At 46.1% G+C, this 12517-nt stretch overlaps 1 protein-coding gene across 1 annotated transcript in view; it reads left to right on the top strand.

The window, feature by feature from the left end:
* The window catches only part of CFAP206 (cilia and flagella associated protein 206), a 109695-nt gene extending 100611 nt beyond the window's left edge, over nucleotides 1-9084 (top strand). The window contains exons 12-13 of the mRNA XM_030199112.1: nucleotides 4648-4791; nucleotides 8761-9084. Of these exons, the coding sequence (XP_030054972.1) occupies nucleotides 4648-4791; nucleotides 8761-8994 (378 nt within the window). The 3' untranslated portion in view covers nucleotides 8995-9084. The remainder of the gene's footprint in view (nucleotides 1-4647; nucleotides 4792-8760) is intronic.
* Nucleotides 9085-12517: the final 3433 nt, after the last annotated feature.

The raw sequence follows: 12517 nt of genomic DNA, 5'->3' as shown, positions 1-12517 counted from the left end.
AAGCGGTCTGAATATTCTCTTGCTGAAGAAGATGTGTATTTGGAAGGGCATTTTCGATATGACATTCAAATGGTGAAATAAACATTTAGAAAACATTTAAAACTCAAGAAAAATAAAAGCTAAGGGGCTCATTTTCAAAACTGAAAAACATCCAAAAAGTGGCACAAAGTGGCAGATGGCCGTTTTGTTTGCCAAAATATCCAAATCGCTATTTTCAAAACCAATTTTAAGACGTTTTTCTATGTTGTTCATCTGCAGTGCATCCAAATCACAAGGAGGCATGTTGAGGGTGATATTTGAACAATCCCAAAACCTGGACGTTTTTCTGCATAATGGAACAAAGCAAAAACGTCCAGGGCTAAAAGTTAGATGTTTTGGTCTAGACCTGTTTCAATCATGACTAAAAGTACGCAGGGAAGTGGAAACAGAGGAAGGCTAAACAAACCTCAGGAACAATGAGATCAAAAGTTTATTACTATAAAAGATGTTGATGATGTTGTCAATGCAGGTCTTGCCAACAGGTGGCGCTGTTGCTACAGCTCCTTCTGCTGCTGCTCCTGCTGCTGGTGGGGCTGCCCCAGCAGCTGAGAAAAAAAGAGGAAGAAGGAAGAATCAGAGGAGTCCGATGAAGATATGGGATTTGGACTCTCTGACTAAATGCTTTTATTAATAAAAAAAACAGTAAAAGCTAAAAAAAAAAAAGTTTATTACTATTGTGTCTATAATAAATACTATTAAAATAACATAAAATCAATACTCAACAATTCAATATGTAAAAAACAATACACAGTAAAAGAAAATGTACTAAAATAAAATCAATGGTATACGTTGAGTGTAATAGCAGTGCATAGAGCTCATGTCTGCATAGAAAAAGAGTTGCTCACCCCTGTCTAGGGAAATAGAACCCAGGGAACTCATGAAAATATTAAACAACTAGTAAAAAAGGCCCGTTTCTGACACAAATGAAACGGGCGCTAGCAAGGTTTTCCTCGGAGTGTGTGTGTTTGGGAGAGTGTATGTGAGCGTGAGTGTTTGAGAGTCAGAGTGAAAGTGTGAGTCCAATCCATGCTCCTCTGTCACCTGGCCCCTCCATTTTTCCCTATCCAGCATTTCCCCTCTCTGCCTGAGGTTTGCCCTGCAATCCATATCCATCCATGGCCATCTGTCCCCTCCATTCATCCCTATCCAGCAATTCCCCTCTCCCTGAGTCCTGCCCTTCCAATCCATGCCCATCCATGCTCCTCTGTCACCTGGCCCCTCCATTCATCCCTATCCAGCAATTCCCCTCTCTCCCTGAGGCCTGCCCTGCAATCCATATCCATCCATGCCCATCTGTCCCCTCCATTCATCCCTATCCAGCAATTCCCCTCTCCCTGAGTCCTGCCCTTCCAATCCATGCCCATCCATGCTCATCTGTCACCTGGCCCCTCCATTTTTCCCTATCCAGCATTTCCCCTCTCTGCCTGAGGCCTGCCCTGCAATCCATATCCATCCATGGCCATCTGTCCCCTCCATTCATCCCTATTCAGCAATTCCCGTCTCCCTGAGTCCTGCCCTTCCAATCCATGCCCATCCATGCTCATCTGTCACCTGGCCCCTCCATTTTTCCCTATCCAGCAATTGCCCTGTCTCCCTGAGGCCTGCCCTGCAATCCATATCCATCCATGCCCATCTGTCCCCTCTATTCATCCCTATCCAGCAATTTCCCTCTCTCCCTGAGTCCTGCCCTCCCAATCCATGCCCATCCATGCTCCTCTGTCCCCTGCCCCCTCCATTCATCCCTTTCCAGCAATTGCCCTCTCTCCCTGAGCCCTGCCCTCCCAATCCATGCCCATCCATGCTCCTCTGTCCCCTGCCGCCTCCATTCATCCTTTTCCAGCAAGTCCCCTGTCTCCCTTCCATGACCCCCCCCTTGCATCCATGCTCCTCTCTCTCCCATGTCCCAGCCTGGGCCGCCCTCTTCTTCCCCCCCCCCTTCGCATCCATGGTGTCGTTTCTCCCCTGCCCTCCCGCTCCCATTGTTTTTCTTCTTCGCTCCCCCCAACATGGTTTTTATTTTTTTTTCTTGTTTTTAAATGTACCTCCGTGGTTCCGGCAGCGAAGCGTCAAGGAAGGAGGCGGTGCTCCCGACGTCTAGGTTTCCCTTCGCTGTGTTCCGCCTTCTTTTGACGTCATCCTTGACGTCAGAAGAAGGCGGAACACAGCGAAGGGAAGGCTAGACGTTGAGAGCGCCGCCTCCTTCCCTGACGCTTCGCTGCCGAGCGTTGCGATTGGATGAGTGTCATTGCTCCGCCCTCGACGTCATCACGTTTGACGCGTGGGCGGGGCAGACACAATGCGATCTCACCCCCTTCACTTTTGGCTAACAGAGGCTTCATTCGAACGTTGGAGGTGCGTTTTATATAGAGAGATATGAGTGAGAGTAGGACACCTTGAGGAACTCCACAGGGTGGTTGCCAAGTGAAAGATTGGTCCCCATTCTTTCATGATGCAAAACCTTCTATTATCTAAAACTAGTAGAAAAGGCCCGTTTCAGGCAGAAAGGAAACTGGTGCTAGCAAGGTTCCCCCCTCCCCCAGTTCCAGATCCCTCCATCACTCCCCCCCCCCCCCAGGTCTAGGCCGAGGCCCGTCCCTCCCGGTCCGAGTTCCAGATCCCACCTTCCTCCCTCTGAGTTCCCGACCTGTGCCTTCCTCCCTCCAATTTCCTGCCCCCCCTCCCCTCCCCTCCCCTCGTAGTTCCCGACCTGTGGCCCCCCTGTGGCGACCGTCTTGAGCCCCCCTTCCCGCCGGCAAACCTCCCCAGCCGCCGTCGCGTACCTGTGCTGGCGGGGGACCTCAACCCCCGCCAGCCGAAGTCTCCTTTTGTCGGCCAGACGGCTTGAATGAGGACCCGCGTTGGAATCAGTTTGTGCTCGTGCGTCTGACGCACGCACACAAACAGATTGCACGGCGTAATGCGTCATGATGTCAGCGAGGCTTCGGAGACCCAAAGTTACGGACACAGGCAGCCAGGTTTTCGAACGTTGGAGGTGAGAATTATTATATAGGAAGTCATCGAACCAGTTAAGAACACCACCTGAAACTCCTATGTCAATTAATTTTTCCAATAATAAAGAACGGTCTACCATGTCAAAGGCAGCTGAGATATCAAATTGGAAAAGCACTATCCAGCTGCCTTGACTTAGTATAGTTTTAACATCTGCTACCAGGGTGATAAGTAAATGCTGCTATATTATGTAAACACCTAAACCCAAACTGAGGAGTGTAAACTAACATGATCATCCAAATATTTATTTATTTATTTATTTCAGATAATTTATACTCCGCCTTTTGCCACAGGTGAGCAGCCCCCAAAGCGGCTTACAATGAGCTAATAAAATAAATACAATTACAGGTACATTACATTAGTGAGGGGCTGGAGGACAAGATGAGAAGGGAGAGGGAAAGGGAAGAGAGACAAAGATGGACGGCAGGAGGCCAAAAGGGATGATGGAGATCCAGGCAGAGGAGATTGACACGAACAGGTCCAGCAAGGCAATCCTCACACAGGAGCTGCAACAGTGCCCTGCTGGAACACATGAAGCACAGAAGAAACAGCAACAGCATGCAGACATCCACAGCAACGGAGTCAGCTGCGCGGGAATCAAAATGGTGGAACAAACGGTCGTCCTCCACAGCTCCAACCGTCGGGCTCTCCAGACCAAGGACCTCCTCCACTGTTCCCCCATCAGGCCGACAGAAGAGGAAGAGCCGGCGATGTCAGCAGCGACGTCAACTCCAACACGACGGCCAGAAGAGCGAGAAGGCAGCAGACTCCCAACGAAAAAGATGAGGAACGAGGGAGAGGCAACAGTGCAGCAACCAGCGGTCAACGGGCGCCAGGCCGTGCGACAAGAGGCTCGGCAGAGCACGCTGAGGACGATCACGTAGAGCGAGGAGACCGGCGGCACGGACGAACCGAAGGAAGTCCGAGCAAGGAAACACCGGCCCGAACGAGCACCCCGTACTGACCCGGCACCCGCTACCGCACCGACAGAGCAAAACAGGCTACCCGCTGGCACCGAAACACCGACGGCAGCCAGCCGCTCCCCGAATCAACTTGCTCCAAGCAGATGGCAAAAGGAGCCACAGTTCACCACGGACCCCGAAGATCAAAATCGGGCCAGATCCCTGGCAAACAGCGGGCAACTCCGAGATGGTGTCAGGAGCCGATGGATCGTCAGCCCGTTAAGCAGCGGCCATCTTGAGATTTAGATAATTGCAGCCCAACAAAGGGATTCAGTTAGTTTAGTGAAAGAAAAGGAATGTTTGCTATTGGCCTAAAATAACAGCAGCAAAATTTGTATTAACATGAAAACAGTACATATCTTGAACAGTCTAAAAGGTTGCTGATATCAATCCATATATATCCACTGGAGCCTCACCCAGTGCCATGTTTTTCCCCCAAAACTGAATCAGGCGCTGGCAATGAAATAAACTTTTTCTGATTCATAGATATTGCAAAACCTGTCAATCAAGACTTCAAAGATTTGGTAGTTATGCCACAGGTTATTGGATGTAGTAGATATACATAAACTGCTATTCAGACACTTGTACTAAGTTTGGTATCTTTAAATTCATATATATATATATTTTTTTTATCTAGGCCCATATTGGTGAAAGAATTTTGATGAAGCCAATCACAAAGTGTGACAGCAGCACACAAACTGACACCCATTTCATGGAATCAAATATTGTGAAGTCATACGAGTGGAATGAATGGGAACTAAGGAGAAAAGCCCAAAAGCTGGTCTGTATTCAGGATACTGTGTAATGTTCCACACTGGAAAATGGATTAAGTAATATTTTATTGGCTTATCATTATACTGCAGGGGTGGACTGACAGTGGTCGGGTCCCCGGGCAGTAAAGGTCATTGGGGCCTACCTGACCACTGCCCGTCATCCCACTGTTGCACCACCGCCCCCTTTCCTATACACTACAGACCCCTGAGCCAAATTGGGCCCTCCCCAGGCCTACTTTGAAGGGCCGTGGTGGTCTACTGGCTTCTTCAGAGGCAGGAAAGAACCCCACTCTTTCTTGCCCGCTATCGCTACTGTGCCCTGCGCTGCCATGTTTTCAAAATGGCCACCAAGACTTCCCACAGTAGTCTCACGGGTCACGGCAGTCTCGCAAAACTGCCGCAGGATGTCTCAGCAGCCATTTTTAAAATACAGCGGTGCTACCAGGCAGAGCAGCAGCAGCAGGAAAGAGTGGGATTTTTTCCTGCCCCCACAGAGGCCACTAGACACCAGGGCCCTTCAAGGTAGGACTGGGGAGGGCCCACTGAGGCTGGGGGGGGGGCTGTAATGTGCAGCAGTGGCAGGCAACCAGGCAGAGCCTCTGGGCCCCCTAGGACCTCTGGGCCCTTGAGCACTGCCCGGTTGCCCGAATGGTCAGTCCGCCCCTGTTATACCATATGTTGTTTTGCTTCATTTTTCATTTGTGTTTCTGAGTTCGCATTCTACTCTTTGAGGTAGAAAAATTCTCAAGATTAATCTAATATCAATCTCATTAATTTTATGTATTTATTGAGTTGAATTTGTAAACTAGGCCAGGGGTTTTCAACGTTTTTTCAGTTGGGACACACCTGATGGACGATGCTCACATATATGTCATACTTCATACATGACGTTATAATGCCTTTGTATTGCTCCATGGTCCAACTGCACCTTGAATATTATGTGCAGTTCTGGTCACCGCATCTCAAAATAGATATGGTGGAATTAGAAAAGGTACAGAGAAGGGCGACAAAAATGATAAATAGGGTGGGACGACTTCCCTATGAGGAAAGGCTAAAGCAGCTAGGGCTTTTCAGCTTGGAGAAGAGATGGCTGAGGGGTGATATGATAGAGGTCTATAAAATAATGAGTGAAATGGAATGGGTAGATGTGAATCGATTGTTTTACTCATTTCAAAAATACTAGGACTAGGGGACACGCAATGAAACTACAAAGTAGCAAATTTAAAACGAATTGGAGAAAATATTTCTTCACTCAATTAAACTCTTGAATTCGTTGCCAGAGAATATAGTAAAAGCAGTTAGCGTAGTGGGGTTTAAAAAAAGGTTTGGATAGCTTCCTAAAAGAAAAGTCCATAAGCCTTTATTAAGATGGACTTGGGGAAAATCCACTGCTTATTTCTAGGATAAGCATCATAAAATGTATTGTACTGTTTTGGGATCTTGCCAGGTACTTGTGACCTTAGTTGGCCACTGTTGGAAACAGGATGCTGGGCTTGATGGATCTTCGGTGTGTCCCAGTATGGCAATACTTATGTACTTATATACTTAGTGTAGCAGTTTTTGTGAATTAAATGTATGTATACTCTGCATCCACAAAAGCTTATTGCCCCCCAAATAAGAGGTGCAGACCACAACTGGCATATTATCTACATGGAAGTTACCATACAAAATGAATATTTTGATATTTTTATGTCATCTGACTAATATCTACATAAATCTCTCCACTACCAAGCACACTGTGAAATATTACAAAATCTGAAAAAATCCTAACTCGGCATACATGTAGCAAACCTAGCATACAACCGTAGCACTAATTTCTATGATTCAAATGCCATGAACCCTATCTCAGAACAGGCAGAACTACAAATATTACATAGCACTCTAGAACACCAATACACCTACTACTGGTAAAGCAGGATGTTATGATTCTGCTGAGACAGGCAGGGTATTGACTGGGACTCACTTCTGATTGGCCTGTTAGGGATTGAGCTGGCATCTGAGGCAGCAGATGTCAGAAGCCAGATCTATTTAAACCTACCTCTCCCTACAGCTTATGCTTTAGCGTTGATTCCTGTCAGCTGAGCCTCTTGCCCTCTCTCTGTCTGGGCTAGTAGCACACTGTGCATCCGTTGGAGTTTGCTTACTCTTCTTGTTGCTTGTAGCTTCTCTGTGTGCTGGTTGTTCCCAGCGTAAGCTTGATTGTTTCCGTAGCCTAGCTGCTTTCCTTGATTATCTTGCTTTCATGCAGCTGTGGGCGCTCTGTTTGCTCTGTCTCTGTGTGCTGCTGAGTTCTGGTAAGAACATTGTTTGTTTTTCCCCTTTGTTAGCTTTATTTATTTATTGCATTTGTATCCCACATTTTCCCACCTCTTTGCAGGCTCAATGTGGCTTACATTACATCATGAATAGTGGAAATATATAAGAAAATATACATTTAGTATTGCATAAGGATCTTGGTTAACATGATAGTGATAAAGCAGGGTAGTAGTATAACACGCAAATATCGTAAGGCAAGTCTGGATATATGTGTAGGAGTTCACATATATCCAGACTTGCCTTACGATATTTGCATTTTACATTTAATACAATTGGCATCTTCCCAGAGGTGCAATGCTGCCCCCTTTCCCTAGTCCTATAATATAATTCTCACCTCCAACGTTCTGTGCCTGGGACCGTGGATCCGGTGGTCTGCGAGGCACCATCAGTGACGTCCCATCTCATGCCCCTCCCACACTCTGACGTTCCCCCTCACGCCCCTCCCACACTCCGCCCCCCTCTGTGTAACCTAACCGCCCTCACGCCACTCCCACCCAGTTCAACACTCCGCCCTCAAAAAAAACGCCGCCGCCCTCCCTCCTCAACATTCGGACTGTCGGAGATCGGAGAGGACGAAGAGGGAGGGCGGCGAGACGGCGCGACTGGCGAATCGGAATACATGGGGGAGGGAAACAGCAGTGGGTCCGACCGTCAGAGATGACGAAGAGGGACGGCGGCAAGACGGCGAGAGCCGAGGTAAGCAAGGAAGCACATTGGTTGATCTCGGTTTCCACTCCCCTACGCAGCCGTCATTCCTATACACTACAAAAAAACCAAAACTATGAGCTGCTGCTTCACACTGTCGTTTTTACATTGAGTGAGTGAGGAAGGGAGGGGGTGTCGGAGGGGGAGGGGGGACCCTACAACTGGGAAAAAGGGAGGGTGGGAGGGGGACCCCCTGCAACTGGGACGGAGGGAGGGACCCTGCAACTGGGAGACAGACCGGGGCATCACCCTGGAACTGGGTGGGAGGGAGGGGGGACCCTGGCACAGACTCTCATTCTCACACACACTCGCACCCAGTCTCACTCTCTCTCTGTCACACACACACACACACACACACACACACACACTCGCACATTCACTCTCTCTCACACAGTCACTCTCACACACACTCTCTCAAACATACACACTCCGAGGAAAACCTTGCTAGCGCCCGTTTCCTTTAAAACAGAAATGGGCCTTTTTTACTAGTGATATATAAGCTCTATGCAAAATCTTGTATTGTGTCTCTTGCAGGTCTACAGATTTAAGCATAGCAAATGTGTCAGCAAAAATTCCCATAAGATGAGGTTCAGGAAGTTAAAGAAAAAAAAAATAAATATCTTGGTACAAAGCACAATGTATCATCACAAGCAATTTATACTTTAAAACTATAAATCTAAGGCAATCACTTTAACCTCTTCAAATATACTGTAATGTACTCCAAGCTCGATAAGTCAAACAACAGCCTATCGGCTGAATTCTGAACAATCTGAATTGAATATCCTTTTCTCCCCATGATAAAAATAATCTATATATCTGAGTATTTGTAATTAAGAGATCACTATTCTTGCATTATGTACATTATGCAATAACAACTAATTTATGGAAACTTGTCTTTGACTAAAAATTGAGGGTGGCTTAATCTGACTGTGCTTTGATTTGGTTTTCATTTTTAGGCTAATTTACGAAGGAAAATAACTCATTCAATGCAGACTAATAACAGTCACATGAGAAGAGACAACTTTACCCAGGTATACCTACCAAAGCAAACTGGTACCCAGACCAAACGGGAGAACTCAAGCAATGTACCAAAGCCACAAGTCTACCTGGCAGGTCTTCGTGGATGTCAAACGTCTACTGCTACTAAAATGGTCAAAGTTGATTTAACAAGGGCTGTTGATGAAACTTAAGCAGGACATGTATCAACAAGACCAGCATAAAATTAAAATGAATACATATTTTGAAGATTATTAATTTTATGTGGAACCAGAAATGTTTTGTAAAGCAATAAATCAAATTTTGCTTTGGTTCAAATATAAAATAGGTCATGGAAAAAGCCAGCTTTCTTATCTTTTTTTTAAAGCTTATATGTTAAAGATACATGCTTAAACTTCTGTCCAGGTTTAGATCTCCACTAAGCAACTAGAGGGCATTTGTCTTCTGTGGAATGTGTTTTGACAGTCTCATTTATTTGAAAGGCCAAACAAATACTTGAACTGTGTAGCAGATGAATCACTCCTATGCACAGCTCCACCCCCTAGCTGCAGTATAAGTAAACTGTGCAAGACTATTGGTAAGGGAATTTGGGTGCTATTCTGAACTCAGGCACCAACAGGGCAGGAGCAACCACAGTAGCCAACCTGGAGACCCCTAATAGGTGCCAAGGATTGGAGATATGGGGAACTTTCTAAGAAGGGACTTTCAGTGTCTGAGGGTTTTCTAGGAGGGGGCTTTGGGGGATGAGGAGGTTCTGATCAGGGGTGTTGAGGGATGGGACACAGGTTTTTGAACCTGCACCTGCCTCTTTAAGAGGGGCTATAGATATGAGAAGTAGTAGTAGTAGGTTCCCTGGGAGCATGAGGCCACATATTAACAGTCTGATATTTTAGGGGAGGAAAGATAATACCAGCTCAGTGAACTTGTTATGTTTTCATGAATAATCTAGGTTGCAAAGTCAAGTTGTGTCATTCATTTTGCATAATTAGCTGCTTTGCATGCATGTACATGCTTGCAACTCATTATTACTTGTGCTGTACTAAAAAATCATGCATTAAGGGCAAATAAACATGATTTTGCCCTTTAACGCATGCTATTTGGGCAATACATGTGCACTATTCCCCTAATGAGTGTTATTTGTTTACCCTTTAAGTAGGTATCTGAGGAAATTGGAGATAAAGGAGTGCATTCTACAAATGGTACCAAAATCCTGGCACTGGAAAAAATTGTTGCAGAGCGCTATTCTGGAAATGTTGCTCCGGGCTGAGCACCATTTATAAAATAGCGCTTAGAGCCCATTTCTGCGCCCAAAGCTGGGTGCCAGTATTTACGCCAGCTAAAACCTGGTGTAAATGCCAGCGCCCAACTCAGCTCAACTAGATTCTAAATCCCCCCAAAAATGACCATAGGTAAACAAATGTCCAATATATGAAACGAACCTAGGTCCAAAAAAACATGCATACACGGAGGAAGTGAATGAGCACACTATAGAGTCAACACGCCTATACACACACGCACCACTCAAAACTGTAGGGGTGCATAGTATATAATATATATATAAATGTGTATGTGGACAAAGTGGTCTCAGAGTATAAACTCACCCATCTGAGACAATGTGTCTCTAAGGGTGGACAAGTTTCTCAATCGTTGAACCACTCCACTCAATTTTAAGTATTTTATAACATGAGCTAAACCCTCAAGTGCTCAACATACACTGTGAGCATAAAATAAATAATATACCTAAAACACTTTTATATATATGTGTGCTCCGTTGGCTCATTCACAACCTCCATGACAACTCACAGGAGCCCCTAACGCTGTATCCTATGGAGATATGTGCACCTGGAAGCTATTTTTTTTTACGTTTTGAAGTGCCCCCTAGGGTGCCCGGTTGGTGTCCTGGCATGTGAGGGGGGCCAGTGCACTACAAATGCTGGCTCCTCCCACGCCCAAATGCCTTGCATTTCACTGGGTTTGAGATGGCCGGGCCTGGTTTCCATTATGGCTGAAAAACGAAGCCGGCCATCTCATATAAACCCAGCGATCCTGCTCTAAACTCGGCAAGCGATTTGGCCGGCGCCAAATGTATTTCGAAAATACGCTTGGCTCCGCCCCATCGTGGAGCCGGCCCCGAAGATGGCCGGCGCCGTTCGATTATGCCCCTCCAAATCTAAAACATTTAACAAAGTTCAGATTGGCATATTGTAGCTGGGTCACCCATCCAGGACCCAGCCAGGCTTGACCCTGCTTAGCTGCCTCTTCTGCCACACGACTGTTGCCTTCACTCCACTGCAATCTGGCTCTTCTGAGCCTTGGCTCCAGGCCCTATGAACTCCCAGGACTTCCTCCTCCCTCCTTTCCTTTCACAGAGGCACATTCAAAGCCCAATGTTTATAAGTAAGAGCTTTTATTTTCTTGCTTCAAATCAACAAAACACCCTTCACTCCAGGTTGTTTAGGCTAGCAGCCCAGAGCACAATTCAGGTTCAACACAGTCAAATTCAGGTTCAAAAACAGTCCATATAACTTCCCGTCACTTTAGCTCAGATTACTTCACTTAGGGAACAGTACATTATCAGAGGGAAAAACCAAATAGCTTGGTAGGTTGCAGCCCAGACCTTTTTAGTATGAAACAGTTTACACAGTCTTTCTTGCACCTTCTTACAGCACGGTTACACAGCTTTATTCCCACCTGGTTCAGGCTGGGGTTTCAATTGTGCCCAGCTCTCTTTCTCTCCCACATGACAGGCTGCACCTGTTTCCTCTTTAGTAGAGATTTCCCCCAGTGCCTCAGCCTCTCTCCTCTGGTCTTCCACCAGTCTCTCCAAGGTACAGCTAGCCACCCTCTTACAGCAGCTTTTTAGGTTTGAGCCAGGGCTCCAATCTCCATCTGTTCCTCCCCTAGTCCTTCAGTAATCTCCATTTTATCCTCCTCTTCAACTTCCCCCGCCCCCAATCTCTCCAGCTGGCCCTCATCACCTTCCTCAGAGACCATTTCCCAATCTTCTATCTCCTCCCCTAACTCTAGCACAGCCGGGTGGGGAAGAGAAGGATTCTGGGACTGGTAGTTCCTCCCCGTCTTCCTTAACCCAGCCAACCTCTCTGCCTCCGGTAGCCCAGCTTTCTGAATGTGGGTGTTGTGCACATGAAATCTGCCCCATTGGGATTCCCCGGCTCCCTGTACCCCCTTTCTTCATGCCTTCCTGGATCCCCTTTCACCTGCACTCTCACAATATATAACCAACTGGTATAAAAGTCTGTCATTTAATGATGCCGCATGTTCAAAAATTATAGCCATAAGTATAGACAGTTATTCAAACATTATCACATGCACACAACAGAACAGGCATCCACACTGCAAAAGTAAACAATAACTTCTACAGAGTATATCCAAAACTCAATTTTTTATTTCCTCATTTCGATCTTCCAAAATTCTAGACAGCAGATGTACAGATCAGTAGGATCCAAAGCAGTCCAAAACAAGTAAAGTCAGAAACAACACAGTTTATACCTAATTGTACAACGACCTTTAGGATTCACTTTTGGGTTTAACAGCAAAACCAAATGAATATAAGGACTGGATAAACGAATTAAAACAAAGTTTAAATCAAATGCCCTTAATATGTAATACTTGGTAGCAATAATGAAACAGTGATGGAATATTCACATAGCAAGCAGCCTAAGCCAACAGATTTAGGGCCTGTTTATAAAGGCGCAC

Source organism: Microcaecilia unicolor, chromosome 3 (assembly GCF_901765095.1).
Source record: "Microcaecilia unicolor chromosome 3, aMicUni1.1, whole genome shotgun sequence".
Classification (NCBI taxonomy): Eukaryota; Metazoa; Chordata; class Amphibia; order Gymnophiona; family Siphonopidae; genus Microcaecilia; species Microcaecilia unicolor.
The sequence above is the reverse complement of the archived record's forward strand: the minus strand, read 5'-3'. Positions and strand labels throughout refer to the sequence as shown.